This window comes from Ahaetulla prasina, chromosome 15, assembly GCF_028640845.1.
Source record: "Ahaetulla prasina isolate Xishuangbanna chromosome 15, ASM2864084v1, whole genome shotgun sequence".
In the NCBI taxonomy this organism is placed as follows: Eukaryota; Metazoa; Chordata; class Lepidosauria; order Squamata; family Colubridae; genus Ahaetulla; species Ahaetulla prasina.
In genome coordinates this window covers 10,966,453-10,988,454 of record NC_080553.1, presented here as the reverse complement: position 1 = coordinate 10,988,454, position 22,002 = coordinate 10,966,453, and the positions used below count along the sequence as shown (strand labels likewise).

General features: G+C 44.6%; 1 protein-coding gene across 4 annotated transcripts in view; it reads right to left on the bottom strand.

Moving 5' to 3' along the window:
- Positions 1–22,002, bottom strand: part of CLTCL1 (clathrin heavy chain like 1) — a 65,785-nt gene that overhangs the window by 16,763 nt on the left and 27,020 nt on the right. For all 4 annotated transcript variants that reach the window (XM_058158432.1, XM_058158433.1, XM_058158434.1 and 1 more), the window contains exons 10-25: positions 21,816–21,938; positions 20,090–20,227; positions 17,607–17,771; positions 16,602–16,782; positions 15,563–15,726; positions 13,290–13,415; positions 12,797–12,939; positions 11,682–11,916; positions 10,219–10,341; positions 8,787–8,932; positions 6,342–6,525; positions 5,479–5,671; positions 4,365–4,522; positions 3,506–3,670; positions 1,469–1,576; positions 694–861 (exon numbers count right to left, since the gene is read on the bottom strand). In XM_058158432.1, the coding sequence (XP_058014415.1) occupies positions 694–861; positions 1,469–1,576; positions 3,506–3,670; positions 4,365–4,522; positions 5,479–5,671; positions 6,342–6,525; positions 8,787–8,932; positions 10,219–10,341; positions 11,682–11,916; positions 12,797–12,939; positions 13,290–13,415; positions 15,563–15,726; positions 16,602–16,782; positions 17,607–17,771; positions 20,090–20,227; positions 21,816–21,938 (2,520 nt within the window). The remainder of the gene's footprint in view (positions 1–693; positions 862–1,468; positions 1,577–3,505; positions 3,671–4,364; positions 4,523–5,478; positions 5,672–6,341; positions 6,526–8,786; positions 8,933–10,218; positions 10,342–11,681; positions 11,917–12,796; positions 12,940–13,289; positions 13,416–15,562; positions 15,727–16,601; positions 16,783–17,606; positions 17,772–20,089; positions 20,228–21,815; positions 21,939–22,002) is intronic.

Genomic DNA, 22,002 nt, shown 5'->3' with positions numbered 1-22,002 from the left:
TATAGTTTGTTCCACACGCTATGATATTTTGACGCTTCCCTTTCCTTAATTTCCAACGCCATTTTATCCATTTCTCTCCATTGTAAAATTTTTCGAATTACTGTTTTCTCTACTGGTATGTTATTTTGCTTCCACTCATACACAACGGTAATCCTTGCTGCTGTTAAAATATGTAGTATTATATATTGCGAAGATTTGTCCTGTTTTGGGGTTGATTATTCCTCATGCTCTTTAGAAGGCCAGCTCCTGAAGATGAAACTGAAATACTTTGGCCACCTAATGAGAAAGAAGGACTCACTGGAGAAGAGCCTAATGCTGGGAAAGATTGAGGGCAAAAGAAGAGAACGAGGTGGCTGGATGGAGTCACTGAAGCAGTAGGCATGAGTTTAAATGGACTCCAGAGGATGGTAGAGGACAGGAAGGCCTGGAGGAAAGTTGTCCATGTGGTCGCGATGGGTCAGACACGACTTCGCAGCTAACAACAACAATTCCTCATAAAAAGAGCTCTGGCTTAAATTCCACTTTTTGCAGTGTGATTTCCTCCAACCAATTTTTAATTTTTTAATCGCATTTTCATGCTTTCAAACTGCAAGGTTGCCAGGAACTGAGGTAAGGATGGGAGTTTTAAACGTTTAGTCGAAGAAGCTGGCTGAAAAAAACAGTATTTACTTGATTTCAGGGACATCAAAATACCTTTGGGATATTGACTCTGGACCAGAACAGCTCCAGATGCTCTCTCATCTTCTGGGGTTTATATTTGGAATATAAAATCGCAAGTTCGGTAAACATTCCCATGTGGGCCCGTTCCAGACCGAGAGCGGCTTCCAAGAGACCGATCAGTTCCTCAAAGTATCCGCGACCCTGCAAATCAAGAACACCACAGGTTTAAAACAGCTTGGATGAATGACCTTCACAGAGGAACAAGATCGGAAGATAATCCACTGTACATCCATTCCGGCATATGGATACGTAAGAAACCGGATCATTTGAACGGTCAGTCAACCAGAGCAGGGGTCTCCAACCTTGGCAACTTTAAGACTTGTGGACTTCAACTCCCAGATTTCCAGAGTTCAAGTCCATAAGTCTTGAAGTTGCCAAGGTTGGAGACCCCTGAACCAGAGAACCAATCAACTGCTCAGAATTTAAACCCAGCTCCAAATGACCCACCAATCACACAACCAGCTAGACCACGGGTCTCCAAACTTGGCAACTTTAAGCTTGGAGGACTTCAACTCCCAGAATTCCTCAGCCAGCAAAACTGGCTAAGGAATTCTGGGAGTTGAAGTCCACAAATCATAAAGTTGCCAAGGTTGGAGACCCCTGGTCTAAAACAAAGCTGGTTTGCAGCTCATTTGAACCACAAACATGACGGCTGTTTTTTAACTTTAGCAGTTCAGTGGGCGGAAGCGCGACAGAGGTAGTATCTTTAATAACTTTTACGCCCTCGTCAAAGTGAAAGGCATCCTACCTGGTAGTAGCTTATCAGTTCTTCGAGTTCATCCGCGTGAATGACGATGTGCAAGCCGCATATCTGCGCAAGACGGAACTCCTTTCCATTCACGCAGGCGAAACACACCTGCAACCAAAAAGACTCTTAGTAAAAGTGAACAGTTGAATCCAGTGATTCAGTTATTATAGTTTATCGCATAGTCATCCAAATGTTCAGGCTGGAATTGGCTTTTTGGTCCACCTACTGAGTCCTTCCCATGGACCTGGGATAGGCAGAGGTGGTTGTGTGATGGTGTTAGAGGTATCATCGCAAAATGAAATTGACCGACGGTGATTTTGTCCATGCCAATGGTATTCCAGTGGTGCTCCAGATGTTTTGGGATCACACCCCAGGCATCTACCACTATTGGTAGTGAGTTATATTTGAATATCAGTAGCTTGGGATGCTTAGTTAGGCTGTTGGGTTTGAGCACCGAGCTTGGCAACTTGGTTGCAAACGTTTTCGTCACCATTCGAGAAGACATCGTCAGTGCGCTTTGAGTTGTGTTCGTCTGTCAGAACACTGGCCTTTAAGTACCTGTGCGTGATGTAAACTGGCGTTGGTGTTGTTTGTTCAGACCAATGCTAATTTGCATCACACAAAGGCACTTTTAAGGCTCGTGTTCTGACAGACGAACACAACTCAAAGCGCACTGATGATGCCTCCTCGAACGGTGATGAAATGTTTGCACCCAAACTGCCAAGCCCAGAGCTCAAACCAACAGCCTAACTATTAGCATTATCTTTGCTTTAGCGTTATTACAGAATTATTATTATGAGTTCCCCCAAATCACAAAACTTCATCTCACTGACTTTGGCCGTCGTTAACCCTGAAGTTGGCCGAATTGTGGCCATTTTCTTTTTGATAGTTTTCTCTAGGGAGGTTTCTCTTCTCATTGCTTCAGGACTGACACAGCCTGGAGCGAAGGGGCCAGGGAGGGAGGGAGGAGGGGTTGTAGAGATAGCTGGGGTGTTGTAACCTAAATAAAATTCTTTCCCCTGGGAATCAAGGACATTGGTGCAGGTGTTTGAAAGGTGGAGAGTGAGGTCGCCTAGCAACTGGACTGTTTGCTGATTGGTGGGGCGGAGTGACAAAGTTTTACTTTTATTTGGGTGCAAAACCGGCGGGAACTTAAGAGCTGGTTTTCCACTGAGAACGTGCCAATTGGACATGTCCCGATAAAACGTTCTTCGAGGAACTGCCTCTGAGTTCTTATTAAATGGGATGTATTACTTGGAATCCTGACAGCCCTATCATGCAGGGGAATTCACCGGAAGAAAGAAATTACATTGGAAAGAGTTTGCGGTAAAAGGAAACCAAGCCGCCAAAGGACACGGTGGCTGGACACCATCAAAGCAGACACCAGCCAGAGCATAGGAAAAGTCAATGAAACAGTATTGGAAGTCCTGGAGAGACTGGCCCCATAGAATCACCAAAGGTCGGACACGACTGAATGGATGGAACATCGTTACAGGTACTCCTCCACTTACGACCCTAACTGAGCCCAAAAGTTATGCTGCTAATTGAGAGATTTGTTAATTGCATTTTGCGGCCATTTAACAACTCTTCTTGCCACCGTTGTTAAGTCAATCAAGTCGGCAACACGGTTGTTCAATGAATCGGACGTCCCCGTTGACTTTGCGTGTCAAAAGGTCACCCAAGGGGAATCACGTGACCTTGGGACGCCGCAACCGTCATAAGTCCATGCCAGTTGCCGAGCATCCAGATGTCCATCATGTGACTCTGGCGGTGCTGCAACAGTCGGCAGCGTGAAAAACTGTCGTTAAGTTACATATTTCGGTGCAGCCGTAACTTTTAACAGTCACTAAATGAACTGTTGTAAGTCGAGGCCTACATGTACTGCATTTGCATACTGACCGCCGCGAAAGGGATCGTAAAAATCATGCAATGACCCGTTTAACGACCGCCACGACATGATTCCAGGCTCAATGACAGTCTTAAGTCAAGGACTAGCTGTGTCTCTCCCCACCCTCCGAACAATGCCAAGCAAGTCACCTCCTTCCACGTCCTGGTGCTGTTGGCTTTGCGAGCGCTATCGACAGCTACTTGGTACTCCCCTAGGTGTACCAAGGTAGAGGCCAGGCGCGCAAAATTCGACACGTTATTGTAGAGTAGCTTGGCCGCATCGTACATCCCTTCCTCGTAGCATCGGTCGCCGACCTGAAAGGAAACCGAGGACAAAACCAACCAATGAAAAAGGTGCAGAACGTGAGTGCCAGCATCAGTGTGCTAAGTAACAAATCATGAATTAGAGTTAGCTTTTGCTCTTCTTCTTAAAGAGTTTGCCCAATCTAGGTACAAGATTTGCTTGTTTGGCCATGCATTACCGGTGCATTATAGCAATAGCACTTAGATTTATATACCGACGGCAGTGCTTTTACAGCCCTCTCTAAGCATTTTACAGAGTCAGCCTCTTGCCCCCAACAATCTGGGTCCTCATTTTACCCACCTTGGAAGGATGGAAGGCTGAGTCAACCTTGAGCCTCGTGAAATTCGAACTGCCAAATTGAAGGCAGCCAGCAGAAGTAGCCTGCAGTACTGCATTCTAACCACTGCGCCACCATGGCTCTTATGATGCAACCAAATTCTTTTTCTGCGGTTTGCTAGTTGTTAAATACTTTAACCATCTGTAAATCACTCAAATTCTCTTTACAGTCAGGCAACTGATGCATTTAATCAATTATTGTCATTATTAACCGCTACATCGTGTCATTTCTTAGAAATGACGTTTAACGAATTGTGCTCAAAAGTTTAAACTCCCAAATAAAATTGAATACGGTAAGCCGCCCAGAGTTAACCTGTGGTAAGATAAGCGGCCAATTAATTGGATAAATAAAAAAACACATAGAAATACCTGCTGTATGTGTGCGTTATTAGGGCCGCTGACGAATTCTTCTAGCTCCGAAAGTCGGTTTGTTTTGGCTAAGGCAAAAATCAGTTCGGTCTCAACGTAAGATTCTCTGGCTTTCTTCTGAGCCATTTGCAAGAATTTGACCAGGTCCTCCCAGTTATCTTGAAGGGACACGAAAAAGGAGAGAACAAATAATTTATTTTACAATGACGTTTTCAGGAGGGTAGGCATTTGCAAAAAAAAAAAACAACCAGCAATGATTGGAATGAATGGAAGAATGCTGAACACAGCAATATGAAGTTTTCTGATATTGTTCTGACCCACCTTAGCAGAAGCAAGAAACAGACTCCTGGTCACGAAAAAACCCTCTTTATTTACCTCTTGTGAATTAATGGCATTCACCCACCGAAAAATCCAGGCAATAGTCCTTCTAGGAGTTAACTGCAGTAACAGACCTTCTCAGTTCCTTGCGATAATTGCAGTTGGTGACCACTGGTTTAAACAGCTGTATACATTGTCTCATACAATGTCAGACTTTCAAATTTAGAAGAGTCACGCAGAGATTTTTCTAGCCAGATTCTACGTGGTCACATTTTTTAAAGAAACCGATGCTACTAACTTAAACTAATATACATGTTAAAATATATAAATTATATATAAAATATATAAATTGTTAAAAAGCATTTTTTTTTGCGTTTCTCAATTTATAAGCAGACTCCCTGCTTTCCACATGGTAAATTGGATATTTTAAATAGATATGCCTATCAAAATATGTTCACTGAAGTCAGTGGTGAAATACTCCGAAGTCTGCTACTGATTTCCTGCTTTCTAGCGAATATAAATCGCGCGGCACAGCTGATCGTTGGAAATACCGGTTCGTCGGAACTGGTAGCAATTCTTTTACTATCGGTTCAGCCAAACCGGTAGCATTTCAGCCCTGACTGAGGTAATATGAAACATTGTAGGCGCAGAGAAAAAAAGAAAGAAAAAGTAATGCATATTCTATAACACGGTTTTGAAAAAACAGAGACCAATTAGTTACAAATCAAATGGTGGTTTAGCTAAGAAATGGGCAAAATTTTCGGATATCCGGGTGGAAATCAAAAAATTGACTTACCGTTTCTGTTGGCCGCCTGCACCACCTCCATATAGGCAGAAGGATCGTCCGCCTTTATGTAAGAATCTATTGCTTCCTTAACCAAATCCTTCTGAAGTTGTGCTCTACCCAGCTGACTCCACACGGCCGGCTCGTTACACCTCTCAGCAAATTCATAGGCACGGTCCAAATTGCCGATGTGTTCTATCAACACCTATAAGAAGGGTGCAGATTTCAGAAAAAAACCCTTAGGAAAAAGGAAGAGGTGAGAAACTGGTCCAGGTTTTTCAAGGGAGGAGGCAGTCCAACCATCTAAATCAGGGGGGATCTCACCAAGTTTAAGACTTTGTGGTCTTCAACTCCCAGAATTCCTCAGCCAGGAAGGGAGGAAGCAGGCCAACCATTGAAACCAGATGGCCAGGTTGGCCAAGTTTAAGACTTGTGGACTTCAAATTCCCAGAATTCCTCAGCCGGGAAGGGAGGAAGCAAGCCAACCATCCAAACCAGATGGCCAAGTTTAAGCCTTGTGGACTTCAACTCCCAGAATTCCTCAGCCGGGAAGGGATGAAGCAAGCCAACCATCCAAACCAGATGGCCAAGTTGGCCAAGTTTAAGACTTGTGGACTTCAACTCCCAGAATTCCTCAGCCAGGAAGGGAGGAAGCAGGCCAACCATTGAAACCAGATGGCCAAGTTGGCCAAGTTTAAGACTTTGTGAACTTCAACTCCCAGAATTCCTGGCTGAGGAACTCTGGGAGTTGAAGTCCACAAGTCTTAAACATGGCCAACTTGGGAGATCCCGGATCTAAACCAACACTAGGAAGAAAAGGGAAAAAAAATGGGAGCTCCCTTTGAAGGTCAGCCAGCTGCTGATTTCAGACTCACCTGAATAGCGGAAGTGTTGACATCGAACTTCCTGAAGATGGCGAAGGCTTCCTCGTAGAGCTCGTTGCTGATGGCGATGTTGGCGATATCGGGAGCATCGTAGTTATCCAGCCGGTTGATGTACTCCATCACCCGAGTGCGGTCAGCTTTGATGGCCGTCAAGATCAAGAGGTTCTGCAGATTCCTTGCGAGAGAGTTCACCAGGAAAGGGTTAAGCCAGCAGATTCCAGCAGTAGAATCAACTTAACAACCATTCAATTAGTTTGGGCTTAAATTGGGATTAAGGGACGCGGTGGCTCAGTGGCTAAGATCCTGAGTTTGTTGATCGAAAGGTCCGCAGTTCAGCAGTTCGAGTCCCTAGTGCTGCCGTATAACGGGGTGAGCTCCCGTGACTTGTCCCAGCTTCTGCCAACCTAGCAGTTCGAAAGCAGGTAAAAATGCAAGTAGAAAAATAGGGACCACCTTTGGTGGGAAGGGAACAGCGTTCCGTGCGCCTTTGACGTTAAGTCACGCCAGCCACATGACCACAGAGACGTCTTTGGACAGCGCTGGCTCTTCGGCTTTGAAATGGAGATGAGCACCGCCCCCTAGAGTCGGGAACGACTAGCACATGTGTGCGAGGGGAACCTTTACCTTTAAATTGGGATTAGATGAGGATTAGTTTGGGCTAAAATTGGGTTTAGGTTGGGCTTAGTCTGGGATAGTTTGGATTAGATTGGGCTAGAGACGTTCCCCGAGGATGGGTTCCAGCACAAATCCGAAAGCTCGGAAGACAAAACGTCTGGTCCTGGTGACTGACTATTTGTATCCTGCATTCAATTAGTGCCCATTCAAAATTACAATTGAACAAAGGGACTTAGGACCGGTTTTCCATGCTTATAACTTGCAGCATCCCAACAGTCACGTGATCAAAATTTGGATGTTTGGCAAACTGGGATGTATTTGTCATGGTTGTACTGTCCCGGGGTCATGTGATCACCATTTGCAACCTGATTCACTTAACAACGGTGTTACTAACTTAACTGCAGAGATGCCACTGAATGACTGTGGCGAGAAAGACTGTAGAATGGGGCAAAAGTCTCTTAGCAACTGCCTTGCTTAGAAAAGGGCTCAATGGTGGTCATAAGTCAAGGACCACCTGTAATAAGAATATAAGTTACTTGAGTGCCTTGCAGACAGGGTCATACAAATGTTTCATGAGAAGAAATTAAAGATCGATTACCATATTTTTCGAAATATAAGATGCTCCGGAGTATAAGATGCACCTTAGTTTTTGGGGAAGAAAATAAGGGGAAAAAAATTCTGCCTCTGCCTACCAGCATCCATGGTATTCATCCTGTCAATGTGTGAGAGTTGAGGGCTGTTTAGAAACTGAAACAGTATTTGCTGTGTGAGCAACAAGGAAGGAGACAGCAAGGCGCCTGGGCGTGGCTTAGCTCAACTGTTCTAAAGCTGCATGCTGTGCTGATCTCTAAACTAAAACTGAAACTCCTCTCCTCTGCTTGTGTTTTGCTTGTATTTACTACCAGGTTGGAAAACCTGCTTTTGGTATTGTATATTTACTTCATGTGTTATACTATATATAAAGAGAAGTTATTGAATCCCTGCTGAATCAGCTACTTGTGTGTGCTTTCTGGGTGTGATTGCTGCTGCAAACTCCTTGCAGCAAATAGCGAACAGCCTGGTTAGTTTCAGCTCATGATTGCAGCCTGATTCAGCACGAGTAGCTGATCGGTGGGTGGATTGGCCTCCCAGAATACCCCCAATCAGCTGTTTCAAGCTGCAGGGATTGCCACAGACATCGGCTCCTCCGTGCCTTGCCTTTTTGGCTACATTCAGTGTATAAGACACACCCAAATTTTCACCCTCTTTAAGGTGGGGGGGGGGAGTGCGTCTTATACTCTGAAAAATACGGTAAGTCAGTGGTTCTTAACCTTTATAGTGCTGTGACCCCTTTAATACAATTCCCCACAATGTGGCGACCCCAACCATAAAATTATTTTCGTTTTGAATTTATCGCGCCTGAAGCTGTATTGGCTAGCGATCTGAACTGCTTGCGATTGCCTTGAGGACGGAGGCATTAAAGCGGAGACTCCTCCCCTATTAGGTTTATCGCGCCTGAAACCAGATTAGGCTAGCGATTGGGAGTGATTGCAGCTGGCTTGAGAGGGAGACATCAGAGCAAAGATTTCTCTCTTTTTTAATTCATCGCGCCTGAAGCCGAATTCGGCTAGTGATTTGAAGAGCCTGCAGCTGGCTTGTGGAGTCAACCATTGGAGCGCGATTCTTCAACTCGCAAGTATACTTCCCATATTTCCGATGGTCTGAGGCGACCCCTGGCAAATCGTCATTCGATCCCCAACGGGGTCCCGACCCACAGGTTGAGAACCGCTGCGGTAAGTCATATAAAGATGACCTCTGGAAGGCAGAAACGGTCTTTCCTACCTGTGCTCACTGAAGACAGAATTATCCAGGACAATCTTTTCAAGCAGCTCAATCAATTCGTTGGGGAGGTCGGCCGTCATGAACGCTTTCACCGTTACCGAAACTTCTTCGGGGTCTTGAGTTTCGGATAACGCCGTCTGGACCACCTGGTATTTGGAAAATACGATGCCACTGACCATCATTAAGCACAATCCTGGCCCAGTGAAGAGCAAAAAGCAGAAAACACACTTTGATGGACACCAAAGAACAGAAAGCGGGAGTGGGAGTCAGCGATGGGGGTGGGGGTGGTATCGGGGTACAAAATTCTTCAAAAGATTTGCTTAGTGGGCGAGTTAAGTCACAGGACTAACAAGCTGTTAATGAATTGGTTTTATTTATTTCACCAAAAGGAAAAAAATAAATCTACTTTGAAGTGAGCCGAAGTTTCTTCTCCAAATAGCTCTTACCAAAAAGAGAAGGAAAAGTCACGAACTGATGAAGCAGGACTTGTTTTTCGATTGGGCATCCGTAGAAAATGATAGAATGAGAAAAACAGCTATGCTAATCTAGTTTAAAAAGAGGGACACAGTGGTTTTGTGACTAAGATGCTGAGCTTGTTGATTGAAAGGTCGGCAGTTCAGCAGTTCGAATCCCTAGTGCTGCCGTGTAACGGGGTGAGTTCCCGTGACTTGTCCCAGCTTCTACCAAGCTAGCAGTTCGAAAGCACATAAAAAATTCAAGTAGAAAAAATAGGGACCACCTTTGGTGGGAAGGGAACAGCGTTCCATGCGCCTTTGACGCTGAGTCATGCCAGCCACATGACCTTTGGGCAATCACCGGGATATGGGGAGCTCTAGTCCCGCCTAAGGCATGAAAAGGCAGCTGGGCGACTCTGGGCCAATCACCAGGAGATGGTGAGTTCTAGTCCTGCCTTAAACATGAAACCTAGTAGGATGACTTTGGGCCAATCACTAGGAGATGGTAAGTTCTAGTCCTGCCTTAAGCCTGAAAGCTGGTTGGGTGACTTTGGACAATCTTCAGATGGTGAGTTCTAGTCCCGCCCTAGGCATGAACGCTGGCTATGTGACTTTGAGCCAAGCACCAGGAGACTAAGAGTTCTAGTCCTGTCTTAGGCAGTAAAAGCCATCTGTGTGACTTGGGCCAATCCTTTTCTCTCAGCCCTGCCCACCTCACAGGGTCGTTGTTCTGGGGAAAACAGGAGGAGAAAGGAATAGTAGGTATGTCCACTGCTTTCAGTTACTTCTACAAAGTAATAAAGGCAGGATAAAAATCCAATAAATATGATTTTGATGTTGTCTCTAGTGAAGAATACTAGCCGTAGTCAACTTTTAACTCATATATCGATGCATCTTAGAATGGCAGTATCTATTCTTATTTATTCCTTGGTCACAACGTATAACCTGGTTTTGTAGATTCCAAATCATTCATGTACCTGATCAATGAGAGGTCTTCTGAAGGGATTGTTTTCCTCCAAAACACTGACCCACAATTCTGGATCTTTTCTTCGCACCAAGTAACGAGCTTCGCTCTTAAATAAAGAATTCTCGTTGCAAACCTGAAAAGAAAGAAAAAAAGCAATAGGAAAGGAGAAGGCTGGGGTTTAAAAAGTAGTGTTAGGATCAGCTGATATTTAAAAGGATTTTTTTCCAACTTCGAAGTTGAGCGGCAGCCATGTTTTGAACATGTTTGTTTATATTAGCAGTGGCTCAGATAAAAAGCCCGTACAGAGAGTAGTGAGGACAACCGAGACGATTATAGGAAGTTCACTTCCCTTTATTCAGGATACTGCTTATAAGCACTATGCGCTTAGAGCTCAAAGCATTGTTAGAGACCCCGAACAACCACTTTATGGTCTGTTTCTGTTGCTCCCCTATGGGAGGGGGTTTCGGAGCATCTATAGTAGGACTACCAGATTCTGTAAGAGCTTTGTTCCCTATGCCATCCGTCTGGTAAACTCACAAGATTCGTTTTTCTTGCCATAAACACGTATACATCCGAACTACACTGTGTTGTTTCTCTGTGTCATATACAGTATGTGGGTATATACATCATTTATTTATTTATCTTCTCATGTTTATGCAGTGTAATGTTGGAGGTGGAGACCCTTCAAGAGCTGTATGAACGAAATTTCATTTTTAATGTATGAGTACAATTAGTGTACATTCAAAGTGACAATTAAGTTATTCTATCTATCTATCATCTACCTATCTATCATCTACCTATATATATCTATTTACCCATCTAGCTAAATAATTATCCATCTGTATCTATCTTCTGTCCATGTCTGCCTATCATCTATTTATGTCTCTGTCTATCTATCTCTATCTATCTATCTATCTATCTATCTATCTATCTATCTATCTATCTATCTATCTATCTATCTATCATCTACCTATCTATCTACATAATTATCCATCTATATCTATCATCTCTCCGTATGTCTGCCTATCATCTATCCATGTCTCTGTCTGTCTTTCATTATCTATCGTTATCTGTCTGTCTTATCTACCTACCTATCATCTACCTACCTATTTTTATATCTACCATCTATCTACATAATTATCCATCTAGATCTATCATCTGTCCATATGTCTGCATATCATTTATGTCTATGTCTGTCTGTCTGTCTCTCTCTCTCCTATTTCCCCAAAAATAAGACCTATCCAGAAAATAAGTTCTAGTATGATTTCTCAGGATGCTCGTAATATAAGCCCTACCCCCAAAATAAGCCCCAGTTAAAGATGTCAACCAGATGGATGCATTTAGTACCGTATTTCCCCCAAAATAAGACCTAACCAGAAAATAAGCTCTAAGGCATCTTTTGGAGCAAAAAATTAATATAAGACCCGGTCTTATTTTCTGTCGCTCCATATGGAACAGGACAGCAACGCTTACCTTGATGAGCTCGAGGTCACACTGCCCCCTTTCATAAGCCACACAGGCCAGGTGAGGGTCTCTCTTTTCACAATATTTTCCGACAACGCAGCTGTCGTAAAAGGGATTCTCCCGCAGGAAGCGCTCGGGGTTGTTGTTGCTGTCGATGTAGATTTTCGCCAGGGCGTTGTGCGTTGCCGGCTCTTCGCAGCCTTCGTGAATCCGAGATTCCAACCAAGGCAGGAGCAGCTTAAGTCTAGAAGAAGAACAGGGGTCTTTAGTTCTCTCTGTCGCTAGCCAACATTTAACTGATTTATCTCAGAATGCAGGCTAATTCTGCCAATTCTGCAGGCTAATTCTGCCGACTGCCAGGGCCCCTGGGATACTGCAACCGTTATAAATACAGGCGGGTTGCCAGGCGTCTGAATTTTGATCACGTGACTCTGGGGATGCTGCCAACGGTCGTAAGTCTGGAAAATGGTCGTAAGTCACTTTTTCCAGTGCCGTTGTAACCTCGAACAGTCACTAAACAAAAGGTTTTAAGTCAAGGGCCCCCACCTGTCTGAAATTGCCCCCCCCTGCTGCCCATGCCCAGGTGAGCCGCCCGATCCGCTAGCAATGGCGGCGGGTGGTTCGGAGAACCGGTAGCAAAAATCCTTGCCCCTCCCCCTCCCGGTGCCCATGCCCAGCTGAGCCGCCAGATCATCAGAGGTTTTTTTTTTTTACTTTTAAAAGCATTTTTTCTTTGGCCGAAAAAATGCTTTTAAAAGTTAAAAAAAAACAAACCCTCTGATGATCGTGCGGCTCAGCTGGGATCGTCAGAGCCTTTTAAAAGCATTTTTTCTACAAAAGGTTCTGACAGTCCCAGCTGAGTTGCCTGATTTTTTTGAAAGGCAAAAAAAAAAAGCTTTTAAAAGAAAACAAAAGCCTCTTATGATCAGGCAACTCAGCTGGGATCTTCAGAACCTTGTAGAAGTATTTTTTTTTTACAACCTTTTCGGCTGAAGAGAAAAAATGCTTTTAAAAGTTAAAAAAAAAAGTTGGCCACGCTCACCCAGTCACATTATCCCCACCACCACCAAGCCACGCCCACAGAACCGGTAGTAACAAATTTTACATTTCACCCCTGGTCTCACCTGTTCCTTTTCTCAACTTCGGCCACCAATTCGTCTGTCGAAAACTGACCTCTCACCACCATGATCAAGTTCTTAATGACGTCTTCCGAGCAGTCCACGTCTAAGAGGCCTCCCACAACGGCAGGGATGCGGCTGGGGTTGACCTGAAACGGGACAAAAATTGTTTCATTTCAAGGGCTTGCCATCCCATTGTCGTGGTCCGCCAGCAGCCTGCGGAGCTGGCAACCGAGTCAGACAGCGATGAGGCAGAGGAAGAACGTGGGCCAGTCCTGGAGTCAGGGGAACGCCCGGATGAGGGCTCTGCGTCAGAGGCTGAGGTGGAGCCAGGGCCATCGGGAAGTGAGGTGTGGACTCCAGAGCCTCCAGAGGCTGACAGTAGTGAGGCAGAAGAACAGGAGGAGCCTGTTCCTAATGCAAGGTTGAGATACACTGCTACAAAGGATCTACCTTTAACGGCTCTTAAAATAGCCTTAAACAACAAAATGCACCGTACCTTCTGAACATATATCTCAATGTACTTCTGTAAGTTGTTGCGGTACAAGTAAAGAACCAGGTCGTGAACAAAGTCAAATCTGTCACAGACAATGATCAAGGGAAGCTGGTCGGTAAGCTTGGCTTCCTACATCAGCAGAAAAAGAAACACACAAAATAAAAATCAGAAACTATTCAAACTATTCAAATCATGATCAGTGCACAACATAGGTACAATGAGATTGGTTGAGCTCCCTCAGTGCACCCGCCTCCAACACCATACAACTCCCTAACCCAATAAATCGTATTAGCAAAACACCCAGTCCTACTGCACCAGTGTGAACATGTTACCCGTTGCGCCGGCCCCGCAATCCATCATACTACGTAGTTATGATGTTATTTGTCATTCAGGAGTCTGACAGCCCACGGATTAAAAAAAAAATTAAGGAGAGAAGTATACCAATACATCTATAATGCGAATTAAGTAAATGGGGACTGAATGCTGGGGCGCAGGTGATGCACAGAAGCAAAAGAAGAGGTGCTCAACCTATTCTCCAAAGCACCTGAGGACAGGACACGACGCAATGGATGGAAACTAATCAAGTGTTGTGGTCCGCCAGCAGCCTGCAGAGCTGGCAGCAGAGTCGGACAGTGAGGAGGCTGGGGAGGAACATGGGCCAGTCCTGGAGTCTAGGGAAGGCTTGGACGAGGGCTCTGCGTCGGAGGCAGAGAGGGGGCCAGGGCCATCTGGGAATTATATGCTGCCTCTGGAATATCTATGGATAGGTTAAGACCAGGATGGTCCCACCACGTCCAATGTTTTTAATGTTTATTAAATAAAAAACTTTTTTTTAAAAAAAGAATGGGCTTTCTAGTCCCACTTTAGGTGTTAAAAACTGGCAGGGTGACCTTAGGCCAATCACCAGGAGACGGTGAGTTCTACTCCCATCTTAGTCCCTGGGTAACTTTGAACCAATCTCCAGGAGTTTGGGAGTTCTAGTTCCACTTTAGGCATATAAAGCTGGCAGGGTGACCTTGGGTGAATCACCAGGAGATGGTTAGTTCTAGTGCTGCCTTAGTCATGAAAAGTGACTGGGTGACTTTGAACCAATCTCCAGGAGATTGGGAGTTCTAGTTCCACTTTAGGCATATAAAGCTGGCAGGGTGACCTTGGGCCAATTATCAGGAGACAGTGAGTTCTAGTCCCGCCTTAGACATGAACGACAGCTGTGCGACTTTCGGCTAGTCCTTCTCTCTCAGCCTATCTCACCTCACAGGGTTGTTGTTGTGGGGAAAATAAGAGGAGGAAGGAGTGTTGGATATGTTCACTGCAGAGGTGGGTTTCAGCAGGTTCTGACCAGTTCTGACCAGAGAACCTGTAGTGGAAATTTTGAGTAGTTCTGAGAACCGGTAGTAAAAATTCTGACTGGCCCTGCTGCCATCTATTCTCTGCCTCACAGGTCCCAGCTGATTGGGAAGAAATGGGGATTTTGCAGTATCCTTCCCCTGTCACGCCCACCAAGCCACGCCCACCAAGCCATGCCATGCCCACTAAGCCACGCCCACATAACAGGTACTAAAAAAATTAAAAACCCACCACTGGTTGTTAAAAAAAATAAGGGTGAGATACAAACAAACAAATATAATATAACAACAGAGTTGGAAGGGACCTTGGAGGCCTTCTAGTCCAACCCCCTGCCCAGGTAGGAAACCCTACACCATCTCAGTCAGATGGTTATCCAACATTTTCTTAAAAATTTCCAGTGTTGGAGCATTCACAACTTCTGCAGGCAAGTCGTTCCACTTATTAATTGTTCTAACTGTCAGGAAATTTCTCCTTAGTTCTAAGTTGCTTCTTTTCTTGATCAGTTTCCACCCATTGCTTCTTGTTCTACCCTCAGGTGCTTTTGAGAACAGCCCGACTCCTTCTTCTTTGTGGCAACCCCTGAGATATTGGAACACTGCTATCATGTCTCCCCTAGTCCTTCTTTTCATTAAACTAGACATACCCAGTTCCTGCAGCCGTTCTTCATATGTTTTAGCCTCCAGTTCCCTAATCATCTTTGTTGCTCTTCTCTGCTCTCTTTCTAGAGTCTCAACATCTTTTTCTAGATGTTAAAATAACGTAAAACAGTGTTTCTCAACCTCAGAAATTTGAAGATGGGTGGACTTCAACTCCCAGAATTCTCCATCCAGCATCCCAGGAATTCTGGGAGTTGAAGTCCATCCATCTCGAAACGTTGGGATGAGGCCGAGAAACGCCGGTCTAAAAGCTGGCGCGCCCAGAAACTCTACCTTCAGAAAATTTTTCACTCGTTCTGGATTGTAACAGTTGCTTTCGCGGCAGATCCTTTCCACCTCTTTGATTTGGCCGGTCTTGCAGGCCGCCTGGATGTATTTAAAATGGACATCCGGGTCCTGGCTGAAGTTGACGATAGAGCCCAAGAAATAAAAGAGTCCTAGACGGGCAGAGGAACAAGAGGTTAGTGGAGGGTGCAGCGATGGATTCATTCAAAGAGTTAAAAGTCCTTTTTTTTTTGGTTTGCCACGAGTCAGCAAATTATCAGAAACCCTTTCATCGAATACACTGCACCAGGTCCTTTTCGTCATAGATGGCTTTAATTTGGGTTATAAAAACCAACCACAATTTCATTTTAAATTGTATTTTATCCAATTCCATTTTAAATTGCATTTATCGGTAATAATTTGTTTCTGGAATTCTGCACTTTGATATGGCCCAGGGGCAAAATAATATAAAATAATAATATAAAATATAATGTAAAATAATAAAATAAAATAAAATGTAAAGCAAAGTAAAAAAAATTAAAAAATTCATAAAATATAATAAAATAATAAAATAAATGCAAATAAAATAAAATAATATAAAATGATATAATGATATAAAATAAATAAAAATAAAATAATAAAATAAAATGTAAAAGTACAGTAAAATTAAAAAAATAAGTAATAAAATAAAATAAAAATAAAATAATCAAATCAAACCAAACCAAACCAAACACGTTGAAAACATTTCCCAAACTCCCACAGGTATTTCAGCTGTGACAACTAGGTAAAAACACAAGAGTTTGGTTTTGATTCCTTTAAACCGAAGATAGGATATTGCTCTCCTTGTAATACGGCGTAAATTAATCCTATCGGGTTAATGATTGGATTCTAGTCATCCTCTTTAATCTGTCCGCCAGTTGTCCACTCAGTCACTTTACAGTCTGACGTGCCGGTGTCAAGTCCACGGACCGTGTGTGTGTGTGTGTGTGTGTGTGTGTGTGTGTGTGTGTGTGTGTAGTGTTGGGAGCCACTGGTGTCCTCAACGTACCTTCGTAGCTTTTGAAGGACTCGAAGAGCTCCACAAGAGACTGGGTGCCCAATTGTTCGTGATACTTCGAAGCCACCTGGACACACAGCTGCAGATTTTGCCGGATGTTGGCGGACAACATGGCCCGCAGGCACTCGACCGAGTCTTCGACGGACAGGGAGCCAAAGAAATTCACCAACCACTGGAGGGGGGGAAAGAGAGAAAAAAAAAAAACCTCCAAAGTTAAATATGTAAATAGATGCGCGAATAATCTGTAGACGCCTATGCTAGATGGGTTCACATGATATTAAGCCCCCAAAGGGATTAGCTTTATTATAATTTATACGTATTCCATTGAGGACCTGTATACTGCACGAATCAAGAAGAGGGCCGTGAAAATATTTACAGACCCCTCGCATCCTGGACATAAACTGTTTCAACTCCCACCCTCAAAACGACTCTATAGAGCACTGCACACCAGAACAACTAGACACAAGAACAGTTTTTTCCCGAAGGCCATCACTCTGCTAAACAAATAATTCCCTCAACACTGTCAAACTATTTACTAAATCTGCACTGCTATTAATCTTCTCATCGTTCCCATCACCAATATCTTTCCACTTACGACTCTATGACTGTAACTTTGTTGCTGGCAATCCTTTTGATTTATATTGATATATTGACCATCAATTGTGTTATAAATGTTGTACCTTGATGAAGGTATCTTTTCTTTTATGTACACTGAGAGCCTATGCACCAAGACAAATTCCTTGTGTGTCCAATCACACTTGGCCAATAAAAATTCTATTCTATTCTATTCTATTCTATTCTATTCTATTCTATTCTATTCTATTCTATTCTATTCTATTCTATTCTATTCTTAGAGTTCTTGATGAAGGTATCTTTTCTTTTATGTACACTGAGAGCCTATGAACCAAGACAAATTCCTTGTGTGTCCAATCACACTTGGCCAATAAAAAAAATTCTATTCTATAAAAAATTCTATCCTTTTCTATTTATTTTTACCTCTGGATTCAGAAGGTGGGTATGCACGACGGCACGCTTGATGTCATACAGATCCGTGTAGTGTTCCAAAGCTCTCTGCAGCAGGCCAGCCTTTTCGCACAGCTGAGCGATGTGGGCTCGGTCGTAGTGGGTGAACATCTGGTTTCCCAAAATGGCATCGGCAACCTAAAAGAAAATTAAGAAAAGAAGTGTCGAGCCCAGTTCCGGCTCGACACATGACGCTTTAGGTGTTCTGTCTTCCTTCGCCTCTGTCTGAGTGATGGCTTAATTAGCCGGCACTATCAGCTCTGGCAGCAGAACAGTGAACGTCTGCCAAGTTCTCTGATATCTCCCTCGACGCTGGTGAGTCACTTCAGCTCTTAGTTAATCAGTTGATTTGCCGGCTACGAAGAGACACAGCAGTGCTCACTGCTCTTATATCCTGTGGGTTGTGGCTCCATGACTCAGCACTTCCTAGGCCTGCCCCACCCCTGCTTCTGTTGTTCCCTCCTCTCCTGCCTATGAAACCTAGGGTCCAACCAAGCCTGATTGCTATCAGCTGGGTCTGGAGGCGTGGCCTGGGGGGGGGAAGAGTCAGGGGATGGAGGTCTCGTTATCTCTTCCACCTGGCCTGCCTCTGGCTCCTGGAGCTGAGCCAGGGAAGCCGGTGCTCCCGAGGTAAGTCCTGATGGCCCTTCCCCCTCACTGTCCAAGTCACTTTCTGGCAGCAGGCCTGGCTCAGGGGGCACAGACACAACATTAGGGATCCGGATCATGGGAGCAGCCCCTAATCAAAGATCCAAAGGCATGGCATATCGGGGACCTGTTGAGAGGGCTGCAGGGATCTACGTTTGGCAAGATGAGAAAAGTATCAGCACACTGGCAGCAGGGATAGAGGGAGATGAGGGCTGAGCGTTAGGAAGAGCTGTTTTTGAGTTCCGGGATTTAGCAGATGATGTGGCAGCTGAGGCTGACGAGGAGTGAGAGAGCGGCCGGGCGTCCAATCAACGGAGCAGTTCAGCCATGGGGCGGGGCATGAGCAGCGCGGGATGTTTAAAAAGGGGCTGAGAGGCAGAAGCTCTCAGCGCTGACTTTATACAGAGAGACCTCGACTTTTACTGAGACCCAATAAACGAAGTCACTATCGGAAAGAAAACCAAGTTGGCTTGTTTCTTCTCACGGCGTCTGATACAACTGTGGCTGAGCTAGTTGAGAAGAAGCATATCTTACAGCTTTAAATATGGATTCTATATGGAACAGTTAAAAAAAAACACCAGAGAAACTGACTGGCCAGAGCCTAGGACAACTTGCTGTGGCCATCTTGCCGTCATCAATTTGCCACGGGACAATTCCGCGTGTGGTAACTCAACTGTCAACCCTGAAGCTGGCCTGGTTGAAGCCATCTTGGCGCTTCAGTGCTGCCATACTAGAGCTGAGAGATAGGGAGGGAGGGATTAAAGATAGCTGGGAGAGTGGAAACTATATTATTGTTGGTAATTAAGGAAATAGAATTAACAAAATATGAAAAAGAATTGATTAGAATTATGATTATAATAGGTAGAATTATAATAGCTAGATATTGGAAACTGGATGTGATTTTTAGAATAGAAGAGTGGAATTCTGAAATGTGGAAATTAGCTTTAAATGATAAAATGACATGTGATATTAAAATTAGAAGTGGTGTGTATAAAGAAGATATTTTCTGGAAGACTTGGAAACCATTTGTGGACTTTGCGCTTGGAACATTGGACGCTTCAGTACCTGTACCTCGAGAACGTGGATTTTGGCAATCATGAGGATATATCCGAAGACCCAAATCTTCCTTTTATGTATAGCACAAGGGTGTAATAATGTATTTTCTTTTTGTTTGTTTGTTGCAAAAAAAAAAAATAATAATAATAATAAAAAAAAAAAAAAAGATAGCTGGGGCTGTGTAGTCAAAACAAAACACTTTCTCTTGGGAACCAAGGACGTTCTCACACCTGACTGGAGGAAGGAGGAATGAGGTCACCAGACCATCCGACAGAGCCTTGATTGGACCATGTGACTCATTGTTTGGAACTGAGGGGGAGGAGAAACTTTCACTTTTAATTGGATGAGTGGGACCTTTCAGAGTCGGCTTTCCCCAGATACGTGCCAATATGGTATTTCCAATAAAGCTATTCTTTGAGGAATCTACCTGCCTCGGGACTTTTTGCTTGCGACGGGTCTATTACTTAGAACCCTGACATCACCACAATCAATTATTATCCAACGTTTTTCACCAACTTTATTTCTCCCAACGTTCTTTCCGTTTTTGTCAACGGAAACAATTTTGAAGAAATCGTGGTGGAAAACATTTTTCACATTAAGTTAACACCCGTGGAATTGTCCCGTGGCGAGTTTGTCCCATTTCGAACCGACCATGGAAAGTCGAAGCTGTATTTAGAAGAGAGACAACTGTTCTTTCTCAATAGGAAACGAGATGATGCCAAATCCTGTGGCGGGAAGGGAAAGCAAGTTACCTGGGGAGCATGAATGAGATTCATCTCGAGCAGACGGGTCTGAAGGTGGCCTTCAGCGGGACGATTGTTCTTCAAGGCATCCAGCAGGAAGGAAGTGCACTGCTGAATTAAACTGTTCTCCATGAACACATCGACGATCTACAGCAGAAGAATAGCGCAAGCTCTTAAGACTCATTTACTGCTTCATAGTGCTTTACAGCCCTCTCTAAGCCGTTTAGAGTTAGCATATTGCCCCCCAATAATCTGGGTCCTCGTTTTACCAACCTCGGAAGCCTGCTGGCAGTCGGCAGTCAGCAGAATTTAGCCTGCAATACTGCATTCTAACAGGAAGGAAGGGAGGGAGGGAGGACAGTGAGATAGAGGGAGGGAGGGAGGGAAGGAAGGAAGGAAGGAAGGAAGGAAGGGAGAATGAGAGGGAGGGAAGTAGGACAGTGAGATGGAGGGAGGGAGGGAGGGAAGGAAGGGACAATGAGAGGGAGGGAGGGAGGGAAGGGAGAGAGGGAGGACAGTGAGATAGATGGAGGGAGGGAGGGAAGGAAGGAAGAAAGGAAGGAAGGAACAATGAGAGGGAGGGAAGGAAGGAAGGGACAATGAGAGGAAGGGAAGGAGGACAGTGAGATGGAGAGAGGAAGGGAAGGAAGGGACAATGAGAGAGAGAGAGGGAGGGAGGAAGGAGGAAGGGATAATGAGAGGGAGGGAGGGAGGGAGGAAGGGAGGAGGACAGTGAGATGGAGGGAGGGAGGGAGGGAAGGAAGGGACAATGAGAGGGAGGGAGGGAGGAAGGGAGAGAGGGAGGACAGTGAGATAGATGGAGGGAGGGAGGGAAGGAAGGAAGAAAGGAAGGAAGGAACAATGAGAGGGAGGGAAGGAAGGAAGGGACAATGAGAGGAAGGGAAGGAGGACAGTGAGATGGAGAGAGGAAGGGAAGGAAGGGACAATGAGAGAGAGAGAGGGAGGGAGGGAAGGGAGGAAGGGATAATGAGAGGGAGGGAGGGAGGGAGGGAAGGGAGGGAGGACAGTGAGATGGAGGGAGGGAAGGAAGGGATAATGAGAGGTACGGAGGGAGAGAGGGAGGAAGGGAGCAACAGCCCTTAGACTTATATACTGCTTCACAGTACTTTACTATCTAAGCAGTTTACCGAGTCTGCTTTACAGAGTCAGCATACTGTTTTACCAGCCGCAGAAGGATAGGCGGCTGAGTCAACCTTGAGCCAGTGAGGATCGAACTGCTGGCAGTCGGCAGAGTGGGCCTGCAATACTGCATTCTAACCACATAACGCCTCTCTTTCCGTAACGGCAACCATCACACCACAAAAGCTTACAATTATGTTACTTTCGTCTTCTGCAGCCTGCAAATGGCCCAGATTCCATTATCAGAAGGACATTTGATAAAAAAAATAAAATCATTCCCTTCTGGTGTTAGATCTCTGAGATCCGATGCTCTTATGGAAGTGCAGGCATCTTTATTACTTCTCTGGCCTTTCCACCAAGATCTATCCATTCTTAACCAGAATTATAGAAGTCCCCAGGTTTGCTTGCTTCAGACGTGAAGAGACACACAAAATCGAAGTAAATTCGACGGGTCTCTTGATGATGCCACGTTAGGTTTCAAATTATCTATTAGAACAGGGGTCCCTCCAAACTAAGCAACTATTAAGACTGGTGGACTTCAACTCCCAGAATGCCCCTGTTCTAAAACCACCGGAGTCTTTAAAGTGCCTTTTACCTGGTTGATGTTGGCCAAAGGCTCCTCATCCTGAACCAACATTTGAGCGAACTGAAGGCCTTGATCTGGGTTGACTCTCATTACACTTCTCAATAAGAAAATCCAATCGGGGGTATAGCCCACCTTTAAAAAGAAGGGATCAAGTTACTGGCACTGATGAATCACTAGTATTGATGTTGTTACCTAG